The sequence below is a fragment of the Phyllobates terribilis genome, unplaced genomic scaffold, assembly GCF_046119375.1.
Source record: "Phyllobates terribilis strain yellow unplaced genomic scaffold, ASM4611937v1 Scaffold_3__8_contigs__length_932513732, whole genome shotgun sequence".
Classification (NCBI taxonomy): domain Eukaryota; kingdom Metazoa; phylum Chordata; class Amphibia; order Anura; family Dendrobatidae; genus Phyllobates; species Phyllobates terribilis.
In genome coordinates this window covers 556,611,368-556,636,902 of record NW_027362763.1, presented here as the reverse complement: position 1 = coordinate 556,636,902, position 25,535 = coordinate 556,611,368, and the positions used below count along the sequence as shown (strand labels likewise).

Genomic DNA, 25,535 nt, shown 5'->3' with positions numbered 1-25,535 from the left:
GAGAAGCTGGAGAGACTGGCTGTCGAGAGCCGAGTGGGCGCATTGGAGACAGAGAGGTCTGAGAGAATTCTGCTGATAAAGGAGCAGTTGAAGCGGGTAAAGCTTCAGAGATGGGCTGCTGAGAGGCAGGTAGCTGAGCTAGAGGAAGAAGTTTTCGAGCTCAAAGGTCTCCTGGCAAAGTACCAATCAGTAAACGAGGCCTCCTTGGAGAAGGAAAAGGGCAAACAAGTTGCGCTTAATCCTTTATACCATGAGAAGGTGGACCCGAGGAGAGCTGAGAGAGTGTTAAAAGAAGATATGTATGGAATGGAAGTTGTCAAGACGAGAATTCTTGAGTTCATAGCTGTGAGTCAGCTCAGGGGAAGCATATAGGGTGAAGAAGCTGAAAGTCAGTTGTCCCTGAATCCTGAGCCAGATGATCGTTTGGAGACCACTGGTGAGACAGAAACTTCTCGGTACAAGTGCCTCATAGATGTACCCGAAGATTTGAGAGAAGAATGCACCAGCGAGTCCGTTCATGAAGAGTTTAAGAAGGCCGTAGGAGCCTGTAAAATGTACTCGACCTTAAAGGCTAAACAGCTGGTGGTCCTGTCCACAACCGAAGTCACAGTGAAGAGGGTGGCTATCCTAAGTGACATGCACTGGCTATGTGTTCGCACGAAGCGGTTTGTCCGGTTGAAGATGGAACAAGCCATTAGACAACTGGAGCTTATGAGAAAAGCTCAAAGTCTGTGGGAAGAAGTCATCCGGGTGTCTCATGCTCTGGTAAGAAAGCTCATTGGGAGAAATGGCCGAGCCATGCAAATGATGGTAAAGAAGTCTGGTGTGATAAAAATAAACAGTCCACGTGATCATCAAGACTGGATACCGGATGAAGACGGCATGGTGTCATTCTCTGCTATAGGCACGGAAGAAAATCTTGCATATATACAGTACAGACCAAAAGTTTGGACACACCTTCTCATTTAAAGATTTTTCTGTATTTTCTTGACTATGAAAATTGTACATTCACACTGAAGGCATCAAAACTATGAATTAACACATGTGGAATTATATACTTAACAAAAAAGTGTGAAACAACTGAAAATATGTCTTATATTCTAGGTTCTTCAAAGTAGCCACCTTTTCCTTTGATGACTGCTTTGCACACTCTTGGCATTCTCTTGATGAGCTTCAAGAGGTAGTCACCGGAAATGGTCTTCCAACAATCTTGAAGGAGTTCCCAGAGATGCTTAGCACTTGTTGGCCCTTTTGCCTTCACTCTGCGGTCCAGCTCACCCCAAACCATCTCGATTGGGTTCCGGTCTGGTGACTGTGGAGGCTAGGTCATCTGGCGTAGCACCCCATCACTCCCTCTCTTGGTCAAATAGCCCTTACACAGCCTGGAGGTGTGTTTGGGGTCATTGATAAATGATGGTCCAACTAAACGCAAACCGGATGGAATAGCATGCTGCTGCAAGATGCTGTGGTAGCCATGCTGGTTCAGTATGTCTTCAATTTTGAATAAATCCCCAACAGTGTCTCCAGCAAAGCACCCCCACACCATCACACCTCCTCCTCCATGCTTCACGGTGGGAACCAGGCATGTAGAGTCCATCCGTTCACCTTTTCTGCGTCGCACAAAGACACGGTGGTTGGAACCAAAGATCTCAAATTTGGACTCATCAGACCAAAGCACAGATTTCCACTGGTCTAATGTCCATTCCTTGTGTTCTTTAGCCCAAACAAGTCTCTTCTGCTTGTTGCCTGTCCTTAGCAGTGGTTTCCTAGCAGCTATTTTACAATGAAGGCCTGCTGCACAAAGTCTCCTCTTAACAGTTGTTGAAGAGATGTCTGCTGCTAGAACTCTGTGTGGCATTGACCTGGTCTCTAATCTGAGCTGCTGTTAACCTGCGATTTCTGAGGCTGGTGACTCGGATAAACTTATCCTCAGAAGCAGAGGTGACTCTTGGTCTTCCTTTCCTTGGGCGGTCCTCATGTGAGCCAGTTTCTTTGTAGCGCTTGATGGTTTTTGCAACTGCACTTGGGGACACTTTCAAAGTTTTCCCGATTTTTCGCACTGACTGACTTTCATTTCGTAAAATAATGATGGCCACTCGTTTTTCTTTACTTAGCTGCTTTTATCTTGCCATAATACAAATTCTAACAGTCTATTCAGTAGGAGTATCAGCTGTGTATCCACCAGACTTCTGCACAACACAACTGATGGTCCCAACCCCATTTATAAGGCAAGAAATCACACTTATTAAACCTGACAGGGCACACCTGTGAAGTGAAAACCATTTCTGGTGACTACTTCTTGAAGCTCATCAAAACAATGTCAAGAGTGTGCAAAGCAGTCATCACAGCAAAAGGTGGCTACTTTGAAGAACCTAGAATATAAGACATATTTTCAGTTGTTTCACACTTTTTTGTTAAGTATATAATTCCACATGTGTTAATTCATAATTTTGATGACTTCAGTGTGAATGTACAATTTTCATAGTCATGAAAATACAGAAAAATCTTTAAATGAGAAGGTGTGTCCAAACTTTTGGTCTGTACTGTACATACCTGCAAGAGGTAGAACAGTTGAATCTCGCCAGACTGCGAATAGAAAAACAGTGTCGCCTGAGCAGCAGAAGATGGCAGCCATCTATAAATTGTGAGACCAGACAGATCAAGGGCCCCCTAAATAATAGAACAGCTACATCAGAAGGTAGAGACCTTTCAGGATGTCCTGAGGGTAGTGGACGTGGGTTTAGAGGTAGTGAGACCTCCAGTAACTCGGGTCTGAGAGGCCCACGCAAACGTCCCAATAGAGTAAGAGACAGTACAGAGTCGGACCGGAACTTAGATACAAGTGCAAGTGAGTCGCACTGCTGTATTGACCGCTGGGAGCGGGGGAGGTTTGACAAGGTTACGACTAGGAAATGTGACTTAGAAGTTGGAGACAATGACAGATGGTAGGTCCCTAAGGAATGGGCTAATGTTGATGACTAATATTACAGGGGCTGAGCAGCGCAAACATCAAGTACATGGACTGTGTGAACCGTGGGTTATCATGTGTTTTGTGTATATTATATGTTCAACCCCACAAGTTTGAACAGAGGGGGAGGATATGTAATGCAGCAGATTTCTGCATTACTAAAATGTCCAGGGGGTGTGTTCTGGCTGACCACGTACCTCCCCTTCAGGTGACTGATCACATGACTGTGACATCATCACAGGTCCTATGCACACAGAATGATGTATAAATCCTGGTGGTTTTAAAACAGGGGAGAGGCAAGAGGCCTGGTCCCTGTGTCTGGGACACCATTAGCCTTGGAAGGCAAGAGGCCTGATCCCTGTGTCTGGGACACCATTAGCCCTGGAAGGCACGTGGCCTGGAGACCACGTCTGGGAAAGCTTAAACCACAGCTGTGGCGGAACAGAGCAGCTAGAAGCAGCTAAGACCCGGCAAAGGTAAAAACGGTGCTTTATAAGGAAATTGTTGTTGTTACCTTGCTGAAGCCTGTATTTGAAGCTAAGCGGGCATAGCTGCCACTGAAAAGGCTCTAGGATATTACAAGTGTAACATTCCTGCTAGCCACTGACATGGACAATGTTATAAGAAGCTTATGATGTGTAATAAACTGCTGGTCTTCATATTACCGGAAAACGTTGCATGTGTGCTTTGATTGACCCGGTGAAGTGAGTGCCCATCAAAATGATGAACAGCGCTACCTTACTATATATATATATAATATATATATATATACAGTCATATGAAAAAGTTTGGGCACCCCTATTAATCTTAAGCTTAATGTTCTATAAAAATTGCTGTTTTTGCAACAGCTATTTCAGTTTGATATATGTAATAACTGTTGGATACAGTAATGTTTCTGCCTTGAAATGAGGTTCATTGTACTAACAGAAAATGTGCAATCTGCATTCAAACAAAATTTGACAGGTGCATAAGTATGGGCACCTCACCAGAAAAGTGACATTAATAGTTAGTAGATCCTCCTTTTGCAAAAATAACAGCCTCTAGTCGCTTCCTGTAGCTTTTAATGAGTTCCTGGATCCTGGATGAAGGTATTTTTGACCATTCCTCTTTACAAAACAAATCCAGTTCAGTTAAGTTTGATGGTCGCCGAGCATGGACAGCCCTCTTCAAATGATCCCACAGATGTTCAATGATATTCAGGTCTGGGGACTGGGATGGCCATTCCAGAACATTGTAGTTGTTCCTCTGCATGAATGCCTGAGTAGATTTGGAGCGGTGTTTTGGATCATTGTCTTGCTGAAAGATCCATCCACTTTGTAACTTCATATTTATCACTGATTCTTGAACACTATTGTCAAGAATCTGCTGATACTGAGTGGAATCCATGCGTCCCTCAACTTTAACAAGATTCCCAGTGCCAGCATTGACCACACAGCCCCAAAGCATGATGGAACCTCCACCAAATTTTACTGTGGGTAGCAAGTGTTTTTCTTGGAATGCTGTGTTTTTTTGCCACCATGCATAACGCCTTTTTGTATGACCAAATAACTCAATCTTGATTTCATCAGTCCACAGGACCTTCTTCCAAAAAGAAATTGGCTTCTCCAAATGTGCTTTTGCATACCTCAGCCAACTCTGTTTGTGGCGTGCTTGCAGAAACGGCTTCTTTCGCATCACTCTCCCATACAGCTTCTCCTTGTGCAAAGTGCCTTGTATAGTTGACCGATGCACAGTGACACCATCTGCAGCAAGTTGATGCTGCAGCTCTCTGGAGGTGGTCTGAGGATTGTCCTTGACTGATCTCACCATTCTTCTTCTCTGCCTTTCTGATGTTTTTCTTGGCCTGCCACTTCTGGCCTTAACAAGAACTGTCCCTGTGTTCTTCCATTTCCTTACTATGTTCCTCTCAGTGGAAACTGACAGGTTAAATCTCTGAGACAGCTTTTTGTATGCTTCCCCTGAACAACTATGTTGAATAATCTTTGTTTTCAGATCATTTGACAGTTGTTTTGAGGAGCACATGATGCCACTCTTCAGAGGAGATTCAAACAGGAGAACAACTTGCAAGTGGCCACTTTAAGTAGTTTTTCTCATGATTGCATACACCTGGCTATAAAGTTCAAAGCTCCATGAGGTTACAAAACCAAAAAAAGTGCTTTAGTAAGTCAGTAAAAAGTAGGTAGGAGTATTTAAAACAAGAAAATGATAAGGGTGCCCATACTTATGCACCTTTCAAATTTTGTTTGAATGCAGATTGCACATTTTCTGTTAGTACAATAAACCTCATTTCAAGGCAGAAACATTACTGTGTCCAACAGTTATTACATATATCAAATTGAAATAGCTGTTGCAAAAACACCAATTTTTATAAAACATTAAGCTTAAGATTAATAGGGGTGCCCAAACTTTTTCATATGACTGTATGTATATATATATATATATATATATATATATATATATATATATATATATATATATATATATATATATATATATATATATATATATATATATAATATAATATATATATACACACAGCTCTGGCAAAAATTAAGAGACCACTGCAAAATTTTCATTGTCTCTGGTTCTTCTCTTTATAGGTGTATTTTTGGATAAAATTTACATTGTTGTTTTATTCTATAAACTGCTGACAACATGTCTCCGAAATTCAAAGCTAAAATTTTTGTATTTATTTGCAGCAAATGAGAAATTGTCAAAATAATAAAAAAGAAACAGTGCTTTCAGACCTCAAATAATGCAAAGAAAACAAGTTCTTATTCATTTAGAAACAACAATACTTATGTTTTAACTCAGGAAGAGTTCAGAAATCAATATTTGCTGAAATAACCATGATTTTTAATCACAGCTTTCATGCGTGTTGGCATGCTTTCCACCAGTCTTTCACACTGCTTTTGGGTGACCTTATGCCACTCCTGGTACAAAAATGTAAGCAGTTCTTCTTTGTTTGATGGCTTGTGACTATCCATCTTCCTCTTGATTACATACCAGAGGTTTTCAATGGGGATCAGGTCTGGAGATTGGGCTGGCCATGGCAGGGTCTTGATGTGGCGTTCCTTCATCCACACATTGATTGACCTAACTGTGTGGCATGGGGCATTGTCCTGCTCGAAAAAACAGTCCTCAGAGTCGGCGAACATTTGCCTGAGCAGAAGGAAGCAAGTGTTTTTCAAGGATAACTTTGAATGCGGCTTGATTCATACGTCCTTCGCAAAGATTAACCTGCCCAATTCCAGACTTGCTGAAGCGTCCCCAAATTATCACCGATCCTCCACCAAATTTCACAGTGGGTGCAAGACACTGTGGCTTGTATGTCTCTCCTGGTCTCCGTCTAACCATTAGATGACCAGGTGTTGGGCAAAGCTGAAAATTAGACTCATCAGAGAAGATTACCTTACTCCAGTCCTCTATGGTCCAATCCTTAAGGTCTTTGGCAAACTTCAGCCTGGCTCTCCTTTGCTTCTCGGTGATGAAAGGCTTTTTTTTCTAGCTTTACATGACTTGAGGACTGCCTCTAGGAGCCTGTTATGAACTGTTCTTGCCATGCACTTCACCCCAGCTGCCATTTGCCATTCCTTTTGTAGGTCACTTGATGTCATCCTGCGGTGAGTGACATTCGAATAAGATGACGATCATCCCGGTTAGTGGAGAGTCGCTTTCGCCCTCTGCCGGTCTGTAGCTTTGTTTTCTCCAATGTCTGCAGCTTGACCTTGTTGTAATGGACTGCTCACTATCCCTCTGCTAGTAAAGCCAGAATTGAGCCCTTCTTTTCCTCACTCAAGACTTTTCTTTTCAACTCCTTTGGCATGGTTAAAAGTTATTTTTTCATTCAAATTACTTTTGGGCTATTCCTAGCACTTGTTTTGCCATCCAGCTTGTCCTATTGCAAGAGGATTGTGAAGACCACAGCAGTGTTTTTTTATACTTTCCCTTGTTACATAAGATTTGGTTCAGGTGATCACCTAATAAGAAGCACATTAAGTAGAATGAGGTGTACTTTGATTTGAATTCAACTGACACTGGAATGGAATGGCTGTCAGATATGTAGAGATGGTGATTTTTAGAAAACTGTGCAGTGGTCTCTTAATTTCTGCCAGAGCTGTATGTGTGTGTATATATATATATATATATATATATATATATATATATATATATATATATATATATATATATATATTACATTACACAAATATGTCATAAAAGAGTCATATGCAAGTAGTGCGTCAAAAACAGCCTTACCAGGGTCAGACCAGAGGAGCAGTGGAAGAAAGTAGTGGCAAAGAACACCTCAGTGGTGGCAGGGGACGCCTCAATGCGCGTTTCGCTGGGAAATATTGAACTTTTCCAAGAGGCTGGTGGGATGCTACCTGCAAGGACCTTTATATACTCGCCCATTGCGGTCACGTGTCTCATCATGTGACCGCGGGTGTTATGGATGCTATGGCCGCACATCCGACCTCAATGCTTTAACGGCGCCTGCACCTGGGGTACTGCCATCACCGCCGTGCTGGCACAGGCGGTCACGCCGACTGCGCGTGTGTGGGAGTGAGGCAAAGCTGCAACTACTGGGATTGCGTAGAGGGTACAAAGAAAGCAGGACGAGGGAGACAACCAGGATGCAGGCGCACAGCATCAGTAGCTAAAATGTACAAGGGAGAGCGGAAGAGAGGGGAATGGCATGGATCATCATGAGACAAACAAGGTAAGTTATTGCCAGAATAAGGCAAATGAATGAAGAAGATGAAAATATATGACTCGCCCCCTGGGCCGTGGGGTACTCGGAACCGGGCCTTCTAGTGTACGGTGCTGATGGGGGTAGTAGTGGCAACCCGGTCCCGTGGCTCAGGGTGGTCAGACCAAATGCTGTGGCAGTCGATTAGTATAGTTATGAATGTCCGACTACGCCACCCGTGGATTGCGGTCAGAGTGAACCGCCGCTGCAGACCGCTGAGGCTGGTGTTGTGGGTGCAGCAGGGAATAGTATAACTCCCCACGGGAGGAGTGTAGCCTCAGGGCAGTGAGCGTAGATAGTGGGGGTTGTGGTGCAGGGCGTCCCAGTACCGTTAGTGCTGGCGCGGTAAGAAACACAGAGACAACGTGTTGCAGTCCAGGGTCTTTTACTCACAGTTGATATCCAAGTCACTTCCGCCGGTAATGACTGCCCAAGCCGTGCTGCGTCCACCAGGTGAGGGGCTCGGTCAACCCTCAGGCAATTCAGGAGTATGGCACAGTTCTCCCTTCTATCCTTTCTCTGGCTCATGCCCCACCAGTGACCAAACTTCTGTCCAGCTGCCGCGGATCTATGCGGGCAAACGTGGGCCCCGTTTCCCTTTTATCCTGTATGGTGCCTTACTAGCAGGTATGGCGTGGGGTCGCACCAATAGATGATCACGACCTCCGGTCTTTGGCTGAGGGATAATTTACCTCCACCAACTTGGGAATCCGGTACCCTTATTCTGCCTGACCCTTCACCAGTTATCTCGTGGGTTCTTAGAGTCCCTTCTGCCTTCTTGTTTCTGAGCCTTTCTACTTCTCTGTCTCTTCTCCTCCTTCCCTCGGCCTCTTCTCTAGGCCTACTTCTCCTTCCTTCCTCCTCTCTGGCCCCGGCCTTTTCTCTAGGCCTGCCTCTGAGCAGAGCTCCTACAGAGCCTCTGCACCCTGCCACCTCTCCTCTGAACTTCTCTCTTTTTCCTCCCAGAACTAAGATGGTGCCCACCTTTTATACCTCCTCCTCTGTGTGTGAGCTCAGGTGACCAGCACCCAATGAGCTCCTACCTATGCTCAGAACCCAACCCCTATCTGCTCCTACACCACTGGGTTTTCCTCCCCCCTCCCCACTCCAGCCAGGGACATAGTCAGATGTGCCTGCATAAATATATAAATGGGAGCACTGTAGAGCTGTCCCCCGGAAATGGGGGGTGTGTGGTGTATGCAGCTAACTGAGCCCTGGTCCATACTCCATCCTTACCTGGGAGTGGAATACCACACCTCTGGTTGAGGTGCAATACCCCTGTAGCAACCGAACCCTCGGGGCGCTACATTCCCCCCTGGTAAATCACAGCACTTCCTCGGGCTGGAAAAGAGCAAAAACAATTAATTTACAAGACATGCAAAACTTTTTCAGTAACTTTCTACATCTAGAAAACGGCTGGCATTATTCAACTTCCCTTTATGGGAAACATTTTTCTCTTTTTCAACACTTCTCTTTTACTAGACTTTATAAAATATTTTGAACACTACCGGAACTCTTTTGTCATATATAGCATTCTCACTATCATGTAGCAGCATATAAAATTTTCATATAAAACATTTTTAAGTAAAACATTTTCTTGTGCTCTGACTGCGGTGCAACTTGCAACCAGGTGTCCATTTTTCTTAAAGGTGCAAAAGCCTAGCAAACTTCTCCTGAGGTAGATGTTGCAGTCCTTTTTATAAAACCAATAGGGGGCGCTTTAGGAAGCGCAACTATTTACAGGGTTGGCCGCTCTCACTCCTCGGCCAGGTTTGGGAAGGGGAATGGCTGCTCTCAGTCCTCAGCCAGGTCAGGGAAAAGGGATAACTTCGCACAGTTCAATATCAGTCCCAACGGGGACCACACTTAGTTTCGAAACAGTCCCAAAACAGTCCTTTGTACCCTGACGGGTAACTATATACACTGACGCTTTTCCGCTTTACTGTAAGCGATGTCCTCCATATGCGCCTTGCTCCTCATGGTGGTGATCTTCAGACCCGTCTGTATCCTCTTGATAACCGGGTTCGGCGAGCTGGCTGTACAGGTCAGTCCCAAGGGGTGGTGGCTTCGGGACCGGGGGCACACGCGGTTGGGAGGCGCCTGGGGAGATCAGGCCATGCAACCGGGCCTGGAGAGGGCCGCTGCTGATGACGCCCGGGATCGGCGGCTCCACCAGGGGGCCCGGGAGCAGGCTGACGCTAGCAGCGTCCAGGACAGGGAGACGCCTCTTACCTGCTCCCGCGACCGCTCCTGCATCACGCGTCTTCTCCTGGCGCTGGTCGGGACCCGAGACGGCTGGGGCACCGCCGATGCTGGGCAGCTTAGTCTGCTGCGGGTCCGCCATCTTGCCCTCCATTCCTGATGTCTTCCTCCCCCCTGGTTAACCGTGGCCTACCTTCCGGCGATCCTCTTCTGTAGGCCGCGGCTCCGCTGATGATGGTCTGCGTTGAGGACCTGGCGTCGCGCGCTGCTGACATCAGCGCTCGCTGGGCTCCTTCCAGGACCTTGTGCGGCGCCAGCGCGTGAGGCGGGGCTTCGGACTTCGCGTGTTTTTGACGTCCACGCCCCTCTTCTTCCCGCGCGGCGTCCCGAAGATGGCGTTCGATGGCGGGAAAGCGGCTGAAGATGACGGGAAACGGCTCCGGATGGCGGGAAATCTCTTTTTAAGGTTCGTATACAGTCTTTTCAGGCACGCAATACCCGTTTGTGGAGGGTTGGTCACAATCCTGCCGACTACGCCAAAGCTGACTCGCCCCCTGGGCCGTGGGGTACTCGGAACCGGGCCTTCTAGTGTACGGTGCTGATGGGGGTAGTAGTGGCAACCCGGTCCCATGGCTCAGGGTGGTCAGACCAAATGCTGTGGCAGTCGATTAGTATAGTTATGAATGTCCGACTACGCCACCCGTGGATTGCGGTCAGAGTGAACTGCCGCTGCAGACCGCTGAGGCTGGTGTTGTGGGTGCAGCAGGGAATAGTATAACTCCCCACGGGAGGAGTGTAGCCTCAGGGCAGTGAGCGTAGATGGTGGGGGTTGTGGTGCGGGGCGTCCCAGTACCGTTAGTGCTGGCGCGGTAAGAAACACAGAGACAACGTGTTGCAGTCCAGGGTCTTTTACTCGCAGTTGATATCCAAGTCACTTCCACCGGTAATGACTGCCCAAGCCGTGCTGCGTCCACCAGGTGAGGGGCTCGGTCAACCCTCAGGCAATTCAGGAGTATGGCACAGTCCTCCCTTCTATCCTTTCTCTGGCTCATGCCCCACCAGTGACCAAACTTCTGTCCAGCTGCCGCGGATCTATGCGGGCAAACATGGGCCCCATTTCCCGCTATCCTGTAGGGTGCCTTCCTAGCAGGTTTGGCGGGGGGTCGCACAAATAGATGATCACGACCTCCGGTCTTTGGCTGAGGGATAATTTACCTCCACCAACTTGGGAATCCGGTACCCTTATTCTGCCTGACCCTTCACCCGTTATCTCGTGGGTTCTTAGGGTCCCTTCTGCCTTCTTGTTTCTGAGCCTTTCTACTTCTCTGTCTCTTCTCCTCCTTCCCTCTGCCTCTTCTCTAGGCCTACTTCTCCTTCCTTCCTCCTCTCTGGCCCCGGCCTTTTCTCTAGACCTGCCTCTGAGCAGAGCTCCTACAGAGCCTCTGCTCCCTGCCACCTCTCCTCTGAACTTCTCTCTTTTTCCTCCCAGAACTAAGATGGTGCCCACCTTTTATACCTCCTCCTCTGTGTGTGAGCTCAGGTGACCAGCACCCAATGAGCTCCTACCTATGCTCAGAACCCAACCCCTATCTGCTCCTACATCACTGGGTTTTCCTCCCCCCTCCCCACTCCAGCCAGGGACATAGTCAGATGTGCCTGCATAAATATATAAATGGGAGCACTGTAGAGCTGTCCCCCGGAAATGGGGTGTGTGTGGTGTATGCAGCTAACTGAGCCCTGGTTCATACTCCATCCTTACCTGGGAGTGGAATACCACACCTCTGGTTGAGGTGCAATACCCCTGTAGCCACCGAACCCTCGGGGCGCTACATATACATAAACATCACATCCCACCAATACAGCATAGTCATATAGCAACGTACAAAAAATGATAATAATCATATACTGTTGGTCATACAAATTCATAAATGAATAAATGAAGATAGTCCCAATATAGGTGAATAATGCAGATTGTTAAGAAACAGTTCTACAAAGAATCAATGACAAAGATATTACATAGCCATGTGTAGCAATAAAAACACGTTGGATCAAAGATGTAAAATTATGAATGATGGTATGTATGTTAGTACCACCCAGCATGACACTGAATAGAAAACAATAAGAAAAATGTGTTAAAAACATAAAGGAATAAAAACAAAACTAATAATAAATTGCCAGGAAAACATAGGGGAACACCCCATTTCATAAGAAATGCGCAAAGCTCAAAGCCTCGTTTAGGCCACGTGAACTCACTGTATCTAAGCTAACAATCCACCTGGCCTCTTTTTGGACCAGGAGTTGTTTGGCATTGCCTCCATGAGAGCCAAGATGTAATACATCTATCCCATGCACCATGTTTTAGGATGAGAATTATGTACAGCCTTGAAGTGCCATGGTAGAATCTTAAGATCTCAAGAGTCAGCCGCCATCTCAGCCGCGCCAATGTCCTGTACATGCTCCCGCACCATGACTCACAGCTCTCTTGTAGTCAATACAACATATATTAGGTTACAACCACAAGTGGCGTAATAGATCACATTGTTGCTACCACAAGAGATCTAATCAGTGATTTTATACTCATGAGAGCCGTCAGAGGATGCGAAGGATGCACTGCACAGGATATTGGTGCAGACGAGACAGGGGCCGCACGGACCGAAATGGATTAGATGGAGTGGGAACATAATGACTAGAGCCCAAAAGGTCCCCCAGATTTTTGGCCCATCAGGCCGTCATCAAAGGATAATCGCCAAGGTGACCCCGCAGGGAGCGCTCTGTGCCAAGAATATCCCAGTGTCTAGAAAGTATCTGCCGCATTGAGTCCCACTCGTGATTATATGTTGAAATGTATCGGGTTTTAAACTGTGCATCTCCCCCCTTTTTTTTGGATGGCCAGAGTATAATAAACTGCTGCGAGGGGTCCCCTCATATAGCCAGTTCTGAAGCTTCTGTCAGGTCAGTCAGGTCTGCAGCCTGTATTTCAAACTTGGAATCAGTAGAGCAGATCTGCCTCATCCTCAGGAAATGTCCAACCGGGATGGCCCTAATCGTCAATGAATTATATGTGGACTCAGTGTGAATTAAGGCATTTACTGACGTAGACTATCTAAATACATCAGTCTGGAAGGTGGAATCATTATCCACCTCCAGAGTGACATCAAGAAAGTCAATACATTTAGTATGGTAAGTATAAGTTAATTTAATGCACGTGAGTTGGAATTAAGCCGGAACATAAAGTCGTCGAGCTCCCTCACTGTCCCCCGCCAAAAGAACAAAATATCGTCAATATATCTGAGCCATGACATGACATGGTCCGCGGCCCCCGCGCCTTTGTCGCCAAAAATCTCCCTCTCCCAGGAAAAGGTTGGCATACGAGGGCGCGCAGACCGCCCCCATAGCCATGTCACGCCTCTGTAGATATGCCGTGTCTTCAAATAAAAAGTAATTGTGCAAGAGGACAAAGTGAAGGAGCTCAAGGATGAATTCTCGTGATGGACCGTCCAGGTCGGAAGTCCCAAGGAAGAGGCGGACCACCTCCAGACCCAGATCATGACACATACAAGTGTACAAGCTCTCGACATCAGCCGTGACCATGAGAGTGCCATCCTCCACAAGGACGCTGTCAACCCAGTGTGAGGATGTCCATCGAGTCTTTGATGTATGAAGGAAGAGTCTCGACAAGGGGCTTGAGATGATTATCTATATATTTGCAAATCAATTCACACAAGCCTTCTTGTCCAGACACGATTGGACGTCCCGGAGGGTTGACGGCGTCCTTGTGGATCTTGTGGAGGAGATACAAGGTAGCTGTCTTTGGGAACCATACCGTGAGGGCCTCGACTGTCTTTTTGTTAATAATGCCCCGCTCATAGGCACGTCCCAGAATCCCCTTGAGCGCATATGCGATTACTCTATGTCTGGAGTTTTTATGGATTTGCAATAAAGAAATTTTTTTATGAGGACTCAGTGCTCGATGTACCTTCCCTTTCTCTTCATTGTTCCATGATATACTACAAGACCATCTGTGCAGAGGAGATCCTTGGTTCATGGGTTAGCTGAATACCAGGATACCGCAAGGTTTCCTATGACTTTCACACCACTATGTTCCCTCCCTTGTCTGCCAATTTGAAAACAATGTCCCGGTAAGACTGCAGTTGTTGAATAGCCGTACGTTGAGAATATGTGAGATTATCAAATCTCCTGCGAGTGGGAAGACACTTCAGTTCCTCGGTGACCAGTCACACAAATATTTCAACAGCTGGACTCCGGGACAAGGGAGGGAAACATGTGGACTTAGGATACATATTATGAGGTAACCCACCTGTTGGTATGGGTCCCTGTTCCAAAAGAAGGTCCTTCAGATTTTGTAGGGCCTCCCTCTCCACCGCGCTCACAAGCTCGGGATCACCATGCGACCTAAAATGAATTTTTTTAAGATTAACTTATGGGCAAACAGGTGGAGGTACTTAAGGGCTGTAAAAAAATTGAAGGAACTAGTTGGGGGGAAGAAAAAAAAACCCTTCCCCAGGACTTCCACCTGAGCCTTAGTCAATACATGTGTAGACAGATTAATGACACGAGGCCCTTCCCGAGAGGCACTATCCTGGAATGGGGTAGTCGCCTTTCTCGTATTGTTTGGTCTTGTCTGAATCTTGGATGGAAGATGGACAGGTGGTCTGGCGTTGGAACATGGATTATCCAGAGGTGTACAGTCGTCGGATGAGGCAACTGATATAGAGGACACCGATCTCGAACGTGAGTTGGAATTATACCTATAACGGTATCAGATGGGATTCTCCATCTGCAGACACACTAAGTCTGTTTGTCTTGTGTATACCATTGTAATCGGGGTTGATTGGGGTTGGAATGGGGTTGATTCATTAAGGTTAATAAGTCACAATATCTTTGCGCAACACAGCAGTTGCAAAAAAATATTGCAATTTCTAGTTCTCGCTCACACGAGAAATGATTCTCTCTTACGATCTTCTTTCTGATCAGAGTTTGAGCCGAGTGTCATTTTACTGGATCTGATTCTCGGGGGGGGGGGGGGGGGAGTAGAGTTATGCCAAATTTTACAAATTTGTCAGAATACAAAAGTATTCTGTCATTTTTTGGGCATAAAAGTATTTACATCGATTTTTCTGGCTAACACGGTACAACAGTATAATTTTTTATTGCACACCATCTAGAACATCTGGAAAAGCCAAATTGACGTAAAAATCTGAAAATTAGCTAAACAAAAAAAGACCGCTTTAAAAAAGGCACACATTGTTTGATAAATTTGTCCCAATTCAAAAAAAAGTCATTAATTGTGAGATAGTCATGCAAAAAAACTAGTGGAAATGCAGTGAGTTTCTTATTGAAGAAATGTAAGTCACCTTGTCCGACTTAATAAAGACCCTATGTTTCGATCCAGTTGTTTATGTTTATGTTACTATATCATTAATGTAATTAGTTATTGTATTGCTATTATTTTTTCTTCAGTTATTTTTACTAATCACTGTCTAGTCAATTCAGATGACTTAGTAGATGACAAATTCAACAATATTTTTATTTTAATATTTTTTGGATTACTTCTCTAATTTCTTTTCTCAGTATTATATACTAGATGGTGGCCCGATTCTAACGCATCGGGTATTCTAGAATATGTATGTGGAGTCACATGACCACATAGGCGGAGTCAGCCCTGCTATCTCCCGACGGTGGCGTACTTATTTTAAATCCGGTGCCAATTGGCCGGAGAGCGTGTTTAAATTTGGCGCCAAAATCGCTGATTGGTCGCGGCCAGCGGCCACGACCAATCAGCGATCCGTGTTAGTGAGGACCGGGGAGCGGCGCTGCCTGTGCGGGTACTTCGGCTGCGAGTAGCCGGGAGATGACCGGCTAGCGCCGGTCATCTCCCGGCTGCATCGCCGCTGACCTCCGTGCGGCAGATGAGCCGCTAACGGCCGCCATCTCGTTCTGAAATCCCTGGACAGACAGACAGACGGGATAAGCCGATTATATATATTAGATGGTACATGGTAAGTAAGTAGGTGACACTGTGGTAAAATTTGCATATGTGTTAGATTCAAGTAAACAATTCTAGTTATCGTTCTAAGAAATCCCTTTAATGAATAATATTTTTCTACTTTTTATATTCCAGCTTCTAATACCCCACAATCACCACCAGGGTTGCAGTGTTTATCTGGCAATGGAGAGTCATACTCTGGAAATATTGCTGTAACAGTAACTGGAAAAATATGTCAATCTTGGAGTTCTCAGGAACCTCATAGTCATGGCAGAACTCCAGATAACTATTCCTGCAAGTAAGGGATATGTATTTCACTACACTGACAATTACAGTGGTTGTAAAGTTTTAAGGTAAAAGATTGCCAAGGTAGACAGCAGTTACATTTACAAAGAGGGATGAGTCATTACAGCTGCAGCCACATGATCAAAGACCGCTTGCAGCAGCAGAGAGGTAGCACTGCAGATGCATTAGGTAATTAATGATGATTTTGCTATTTTACTTTGATACCAGACAACTCCTTTAAAGAGGAATTGTACTTTTAACAATCTTTGCATAGATCAATAGTACAGACAAATAAGAAACTTTGTAGTATATCTTATCAGCTTCTTTCCCCACTTATCAGATAATTCTTCCTCTCCATTCTGTCTCCTGAATTTATCTTCCACTTTGAAAAAACATCTTGCTCCAGAGACTACAGGCTCACAGCTGTGTCACATTTCACAGGCTAGTATAATGTATGAAGAGGAGAGCAGGAGTGAGGAGCAGACAAAGGGAGACACAGAGAGATCCTACTAAGCTTTCTAACTAGTCTTTTACCTCACCCCAGCGCTGGATTCACATCCACACAGTTCAGGTCGGGGGTATAATTACCTCCTTGCTGCTGCTTCTGTCAGTGTACTATCTAAGGAATGAAGAGCAGAAATCCTTCTCTATTTACTGTGTATGGTAGAGATCATAGCAGATAGCCTCATTCTGCTCAGAGTCAATTGCAATTAAGAGATAAAGCCTGTTAAGGGGAAATTTCCAGATTTATATTTTTAAGAGAATTAGAAAACCAGGTATCATTTCCTTTACACTTCATGAATACTTGTTACTTTGTGTTGGTATATCACATAAAATACTAATAAAATACATTTAAGTTTGTTGGTCTAACGTGAAAAAATGCTGAAAAATTCATGGGGAATACTTTTTCAAGTCACAGTATAATGGGCAAATGAGGGTTAATGGTAATCTGTCACCGTTTTTTTTAGTGTCTGAACAAATGCCACCATCTTTTATAGCTCCTGTACTGCATTCCACAAAGTTGTCTATTGTCTCCTGAATCCCCTTGTATAACCCCAAAATACCTTTTGAATTGCTCCCTCGTTGTATTTAAACCGGATGATTCGGTCTAATGGGCGTCATTACTGTGGTATCTGTGCATCCTCTCTGCTTCTAATCTCTGTCCTCTGGCTTTGATTTATGTGTGCTATTTACATAGCTCAACGAAATCATGCACTCGTGCAGGCCCACTTAGCTGTGCCCTACTGGTTCCGGTATATAGGAACTGCAATAACGTGTCTCAGGGCATGCACAGTTCTGTTATATGCACTGCCTAGTAGGGCAGAGTAAAGTGCATCTGCACAAGCTGGCGATGCTACTGCACAGGTGCGTGATTTTGTTGGTTGGGCTATGTGAATGACACAGGACGCATCATTCACATCAATCAAAGCTGGGGGACAGCGATTAGAAGCCTAGAGTAGGGACAGATGCCACAGCAATGACGCGCATCAGACCAGACCATCCGAATTACCAATGCGAGGGGCATTACGACCATGGTAGGCCCACTGACCCCAGCAGAAACTTCAACTGGATGTGCATCCTCATTGGGTTTGTTCATGGCAATACACTTAGCTGGCCAATCAAAGGCCATCAGCTGACGTCGGCATGCATGTGACGGGGCGCATGGCAGTGACATCATCCCGTCACAAGCCGAAGTCAGCTGCGAGCTTCACAAGAGGACGCGCATGGTACGAGAGCAATGGGAAGGTGATTAGAGTATTTATTTATATATATATATTTAAATAAGTGTCCATACTACTACGTATGACTATGAGGGTGCATTATACTGCTATATATGACTATGGGGTGCATTATACTACTATGTATGACTATGGGGGTGCATTATACTACTATGTATGACTATGGTGGTGCAATATACTACTATGTATGACTATGGGGGTGTAATATACTACTATGTATGACTATGGGGGTGCATTATACTACTATGTATGACTATGGGGGTGCAATATACTACTATGTATGACTATGGGGGTGCATTATACTACTATATATGACTATGGGGGTGCATTATACTACTATGTATGACTATGGGGGTGCATTATACTAGTATATATGACTATGAGGGGTGCATTATACCACTATGTATGACTATGTGGTGCATTATACCACTATGTATGACTATGGGTGCATTATACTACTATGTATGGCTATGGGGTGCATTTTACTACTATGTATGACTATGATGTGCATTATACTACTATGTATGACTATGTGGTGCATTATACTACTATTTATAACTATAGGGGTGCATTAAACTATATATGACTATGGGCTGTGCATTTTACTATATGGAGGACTATGGGTTGTGCATTATACTATATGGAGAACTATGTGCTGTGCATAATACTACATGGGTGACTATTGGCTGTATATTATGTGGAGGACCATGGGATGCATTATACTATATGCAGGATTATGGGGAGTGCATTAAACTTCTGCTATGGAGCCCCATGACTTGTATGTACGTCCCTGGTGAGTATAATGGTTTATTTTTTTCTATTCATTCAAGAACACTGGCAGAATGGGAGACATATATCAAGATGGGGGATATGTATACCAGGATGGAGGGTGCATATATATAAATATAGCTTGTGTATATACACATATTTATATATATATATTTTTTTTATTCAAGATAGGGGCGGGGGGGGGGGGCTGGTCCAAATCTTGCACTGGGACCCATCAGAATTTAGTTACGCCACTGGTAAGAGCAATTCAAAAGGTATTTTTGAAGGTATACAGGGGGAGTCAGGAGACAATATACAACTTTGTGGAATGCAGTACAGGAGCTGTAAAAGGTGGGGGCATTTGTTCAGACACTAAAAAAACTGGTGACAGGTTCCCTTTAAATACATTCACTACTGAAAAATTGCTTGTCTTCTGGAAGAATATGTATGTTTTAAAATTTTCTAAAGTATCATAAATTAATCTGATTTGTAGGAATCTTGAAAAGAATTATTGTAGAAACCCAGATGGAGAGTCAATGCCCTGGTGTTATACCACTGACAAGTTAACACGATGGGAATATTGTGACATACCCAGCTGTGATGGTACACCTGTTGGTAAATGCATTTATTTCTTGATATGAAATTGTGTGATTTTCTGCTCTGAAGCAAATATGTGCTTAATGCATGGTGATTATCTTATTTCTAGAAGTTACTATTTACATTGTTTCTGAAATACCAACTTGGGAACAGTTTTTATGAATGAGGACCAATGTATTTTTGTCTTGTCAAAAAAAGTGCATAAGTAAGTTATATACACATTAAAATTGTAACACCAAGAAGGAAAAGTAGAGGAATTGTGGAAACCACGGGAATAGATGTGGCGCCCCTGAGGGTTCAGTCGCCACAGAGGTACTGCATCTCACCCAGAGGTGTGGTATCTCACTCTCAGGTAAGGAAGGAGTACTGCCCGGGACCCTAACACCTGCATCCGACAGTACACTACTCCAGACCGACAGGAGGGGCAAGATGCCTCGCTCTCCTGCTGAAACCCTGTCCCTGTCTGGAGTGGGGGGAACCAAAGTAGGGGGAACCATGTAGTGGGTGTGGGTGGAGGAAGAAGTTCAGGGGAGCTCAGTAAGAAGTGATATAAAACGGGATGAAACCATCTAGAAGGGTTCCAGTCAAAGAAGAAGTGAGAGAGTGTCAGAGGAAGAGTTCGGAGCAGGAGCTCAGAGCTCTGCTCAGGGAAGCACGGGCCTGAGTGAGGAGTCCCAGGAGAAGGAGAAGAGGAAGGAACGGGAGCAGAGAGAAGGCTCCAGGAGTGAAGACAGGATCCCAGGGGTACAGGCAGTGCTAGAGGCCACCCGTACGCCCGAATCTACCAGGCAGTGGAGGGATCGGGTCGCAGAGGGGACCGGCCCCTAACTAGTGAGAATTACAGTATTTAACTAAGTAACCGGAGGGTGCAGCATTTCAGGTGCTGCAGCCCAAAAACCACATCTAACTCACCGAAAAGGTGGCCATAGAGGACCCAGGGGACAGAGAAGACGTCGCCCGACAAGGTCCGCGGTCACTGGATTGGGACACTGGGTGTGAGGTACAGGGAGACGGCCAGAAGGAACACACAGAAGGGGGTCCCGTTATGTACTCTGGAGGTACCTGAGGGTTGGCTGAACCCCTCCATGAGTAAGCACAGAACAACGTGGGAAGTTATGATCTGCAGTTGTAACCAGGAGCAAAGTGAGAACTGTGATTAAATCCAGAAGACTGCACCCCACTGTCTCTGTGAATTATTACTGCTGCGCCATCATCCCCTGCACTACATTGCACCACGAGTGCTACCTCAATATCTACAACATCTACACTGCCCTGGAGCTAAGCTCTACCTGTGGAGAGCTGAACCAACTCTGCTGCATCAACAACAGCTCCAGAGGTCCTGCTCCGCAGCGGCGGCTCCCTTTAGCCGCATACCACAGGTGGCGTCACGAACATTAAAAGAACTTTAATTCCCCTTTTATTGACCACCCTGGGTCATGGACCAGGTCACCGCCACTGTGACATCTCCCCTAGCAACGACCGGCCCGACACCGAGTACCCCACGGCCCAGGGGGCGCGTCATAGACATGGTAATTATCTGAAAATGAAGGAAAAATGAAAACAACATTTTCAAAATATCTTGATTTATTCAGTATGGAGCATTGGCTCCATGTGAAGAAATCGCCGCACTTACAAGTGTTGGCATGTCATTGAGGTTATTAATAGTTGTCTGAGGAATTTACGGCCACGCTGAAAGTTCTAGGGTATGCAAATCATCAAGATTTGCTGCTGGCAGCACCCTTTGTAATTGCTGACCAATGCTGTCCCAGATGTGTTTCATGGAGACAAGTCTGGGAGCGCTGCAGGCCATGATGACACTTTTATGCCACCGCAGGCTGCTCACAGTAGCACGAGCATCATGTGGTCTGGCGTTGTTGTGTTAAAAAATAGGGGTGTACCACTGGTTCCATAATCAATAGGCCGGGGTCACACAAGCGAATGTTTTCTCATGCAAGAGAATCGGGCCGATTATGTCTGAGTTTGATCCAAGTGTCACCTTAGTGTGATGCGATTCTCTCTCATGAGAAAATCACAGCACAGGTGTGGGACAGATGGAGAAAAAAAATTCTCCATCTTCTCCATTGACTGTGCGAGTACATCAGACTGCACTCAGATGACATCCGAGTGCAGTTTGATGTTTCACTCGCACCCATAGACTTGCAATTAAAATAAGTGCAAACTGGAAGCAGTGCTGATAAATATTCGTTCATTTGTATTTGGATTGTTCACATCCCAGAAATCTGCATTGGACAATGTACGGATTATTATTATTATATATTATTATAGCACCATTTATTCCATGGCGCTTTACATGTGAAAAGGGGTATACATAGCAAAAACAATTACAATAATCTTGAACAAAACGTGACGGCGACTGGTACAGGAGAGGACTCTGCCCGTGAGGGCTCACAATCTTCAAGGGATGGGTGAGGATATGACGCGCCACCAGGGCCGTGGGGTACTCGGCAACCGGGCCTCCGGTGGCCGGGGGATATCACGGTGGCTGGCCCGGTCCGTGACCCAGGGCGGTCAGTAAAAAGGGGGATATATAGGGGATTTGGAAAGTTCGTGACGCCACCTGTGGTGTCTGGTGAGGATCACCAGTGCTGCAACAGTCCTCTGAGGCAGATATTAGGGCAGCTTGTGATGGGACGGCTCCCCACAGGTGGAGCAGGCCTCAGGGCAGTGTAGGTGAATGGTGGTTGCGCTGGGCGTTGTAGTGCAGGGAGGGAATGATGGCACAGATGAAATAACTGGACAGAGGCAGTGCAGTGCAGACATCCGTGTCTTTACTCACAGTTCTTAAGGCAGTCCACAGGTGCACTGTACAGGTAAAGGCCTCCCGCGTCACACTGCGTTCACCGGGCAGGGGTTCAATTCTTCCTCAGGCAGCTTGAGAATACCTGGCAGAACCCCACTTTCTCGTGTTCCCGTCTTCACACTAGGTCCTTCTCCCTCCTGCCCTGCGCTGCCCACTCTGAGTCCTGTTCGGGTACTCTGAAGTCCCTCCTGTCCGTCGGAGTTACACAGACTTGCTTGACCCTCAGCGGACTAGAATTCGGCTTTGATCCCTCTGTCTTCTGACAGATGCAGGGCGTACGGGTGCCGTCCTGCACGTGCCGCACCCCCTAGGATCCTTTCTTAGAACGGAGCCTACTCCCTGCTCCCCTTCTGGGCCTCCTGACTTGGCCCTACTTGTGGAGCAGATCTCCTAATGAGACTCTTCTCCCGGACTGTTCTTCTGAACTGTCCCGAGCTGCTCTTCTGAACTGCTCCCTAGAACTTAACTGAACTGCCAACCTAAGATGGCTTCCCTATTTATACTCCTACTAAAGTGCTCCCTCTAACTACTTCCTCCACCCACACCCACTACTGGTTCCCCCTACCTTTGGTTTTTCCCCACTCCAGCCAGGGTCAGGGTTCAGCAGCTGCGCTCTGCATGTTGCCCCTCCAGCCGGCCTGGAGCAGTGTAGTGTTGGATGCAGGTGTTTTGGGGTTCCGTGCAGCACTCCCACCTTACCTGAGAGAAGGGAGACACCACACCCCTGGGTGATGTGCAGTACCTCTGTGGCGACTGAACCCTCAGGGGCGCCACAGATACAGTAGATGAGAGTAGAGCTGTTCATGCAGCGGTATGGTGGAGCGGTAGTTACTGCAGGTTGTAGGCTTGTCGGAAGAGGTAGGTCTTCAGGTGCCTTTTGAAGGTTTCCAAGGTAGACGAGAGTCTGATATGTTGGGGTAGAGAGTTCTAGAATAGGGGGGATGCAGGGGAGAAATCTTGTTTGTGATTGTGGGAATGTGACACCCCAGGGGTCTGGTTGTCACAGTGATAGAGATATTACGTCTGAGAGCAGGTGGGAGGTCCTTTGGTCAGGGATCCTGTGCATGCCACACCTCCTGCCCAGCCTTGGGAGGGGAAGAACTTCCCCTGTATAAACCCGGGGCTGAGGCAGGGTTAGTGAGTCCAGGAAGAGTAGAGACAAGAGCAGCATAGGAAGCAGCAGAGTCACAAGGAGTCAGGGGCTGGCAGCTAAAGAGCTCGCCCTGACTAAGAAGATTCTTTACCGGACCCGGAGTCCGAGGCTGTGGGGACTAACTTCTACCCAGCAGCAGAATCCGTCAGGCAGGGGATTTCAGGTCCCCTGGCCCAGAAGCCCGAAGGCCCGGTCACACGCGTGGGACCAGCACCGCCATCGTGGAGCGGAAGCCATTAGAAGGCCCCGAGTCACCGGCCATACGGGTGAGCACCACACGGTACACTCAGGGACGTGGGCTACTTACATCAGCTTCTAGCAAGGTAGCCAGAAGAGTACAGTCAGCTTGGGAGGCCTACAACTACGCCTGGCCAGGGGAGATCCCATCTGCTCAAGGACTGACCAGGCCCCGTTCGCTAGCAAGTACTCCGGGAGGGTCTATCGTTGTTACCAGTAAAGACCCTGAACGCTACCATACCGTCTCTGAGTGGTTCCTGCTACCCCCATCATCCACGTCGGCTGCCCTGAGGCCATACCCCTCCCGTTGGGGGTTATACTATCACGCTGCACCATCCTTCCACCGGCCTCAGCGGTCTGCCCTGCAGCAGCAGCCCCCTGGCTGCATTCAACGGGTGGCGTAGTCATCAACCATTTTCTACCGCTAACAGACTGCCGTCCAGTTTGACTCCCTGGGCACGGACCGGGTCACCGCCACGAGACTACAACCCTAAACAGATCCGGCTCCGGGTAAGCTCCCGCGTGCGCAACGCAGCGCGACACAGGCCCAGGGGCGCGTCAACTTTGGCGTAGTCGGCAGGGTCACGTGCCCGCAACCACCGGGTACTGCGTGCCTGAAAAGCAAAGACTGTTCAAACTTACCAGTGGTGAAGATTCCCGCCATCGGTGAAGATTCCCGCCATCCGGCGCCATCTTCAGCCTTCTTCCCGCCATCGGTGAAGTTTCCCGCCATCCGGCGCCATCTTCAGACTTCTTCCCGCCATCCGTGGAGTTTTCCCGCCATTGGACGCCATCTTGAGGACGCCGCGCGGGAAGAAGAGGGGCGTGGACTCCGAAAGCGCGCGAGAACTGAAGCCCCGCCTCACGTCCGGACGTTGCGTAAGGTCCTGGAAGGAGCCCAGCAGACGCCGACGTCACAGGAGCGCGACGGAAGGTCCTCAACCCTGACGATCCACTGCGGAGCCGCGGCCTACGGAACAGGATCATCGCAAGGTAGGCCACGGTCCACTAGGGGGGAGGAAGATGTCGGATACGGAGGAGAGCTCCACTGCCTCAACCCCCGCCAGCACTACCGCTGTTGCAGTTATGCCCTTCACCATGCCCTATATCCCGGGAGCAGCTTGGCTACCCCAGTACTCAGGGGAGTCACATACCCTGCATGACTTTAGAGAAAAGCTGGATAGCCTCTTCCAGGTGTACCCCCTCACAGAAGAGCAAAAAGTGAGCATCCTGGTGGCCCAACTAACTGGGGCAGCCAAAAGGGAAGTAAAATCCTGGCCACCTGGGAGGAAGACTGTCGCAGGGATACTAACCCGGCTGAAGGACACCTTTGATACCCGCACCTCAGCCGAGATTAAACTTAGATTCTACGGGTGCAAGCAGCGAGCGCATGAGAGTATAAGGGACTATGCACTCAACCTACAAGAGGCCCTGAGGGCCATTAAGCAGACCGACCCTAATGGAGTGGGAAACGAGGACAGGCTGTTGACCGAACAATTTATAGAGGGTTTATATTGCAATGCCCACCGCACCCAGTTGCGGGCAATGGCCTTACAGGACCCTCATCTAGAATTTGCACAGTTCAAGGACAGAGCCATCCGGGTGCTCCGAGAACCGGCACCAGGTGGCGTTGTGACCCACAGACGCCCCACTACCACTTACTACCAGGAGGCGGCGCCCTTGTCAGCAGGGCCTGTGGGAGCTGATGCGCAGGCTTTGGACAATGACCCGGCTCCAGACCTACACCATCAGGTCCAAGAGCTAGCTAAAAGCGTTGCTGCGCTAACCCGAACTGTGCAGTCTTTACGGGTTTCCACTCCAGGGACGATCCAGCTGGCATCCGGACCGGAGGACATCCCGTGGCGTCGACCAAGGAGGACCCCACCGGCCAGAGGAAGACCCAGTGACCGATACAGCGAGGACGGACGACCCATCTGCCGCCGCTGCAATCAACCCGGACATATGGAAAGGTACTGTTCTTTAAACGGGCACAACCTGGGGTAGAGGG

General features: G+C 47.1%; 1 protein-coding gene across 1 annotated transcript in view; it reads left to right on the top strand.

The window, feature by feature from the left end:
• Positions 1–25,535, top strand: part of PLG (plasminogen) — a 200,331-nt gene that overhangs the window by 91,083 nt on the left and 83,713 nt on the right. The window contains exons 8-9 of the mRNA XM_073671410.1: positions 16,063–16,225; positions 19,213–19,334. Coding sequence (XP_073527511.1) covers positions 16,063–16,225; positions 19,213–19,334 — 285 coding nt within the window. The remainder of the gene's footprint in view (positions 1–16,062; positions 16,226–19,212; positions 19,335–25,535) is intronic.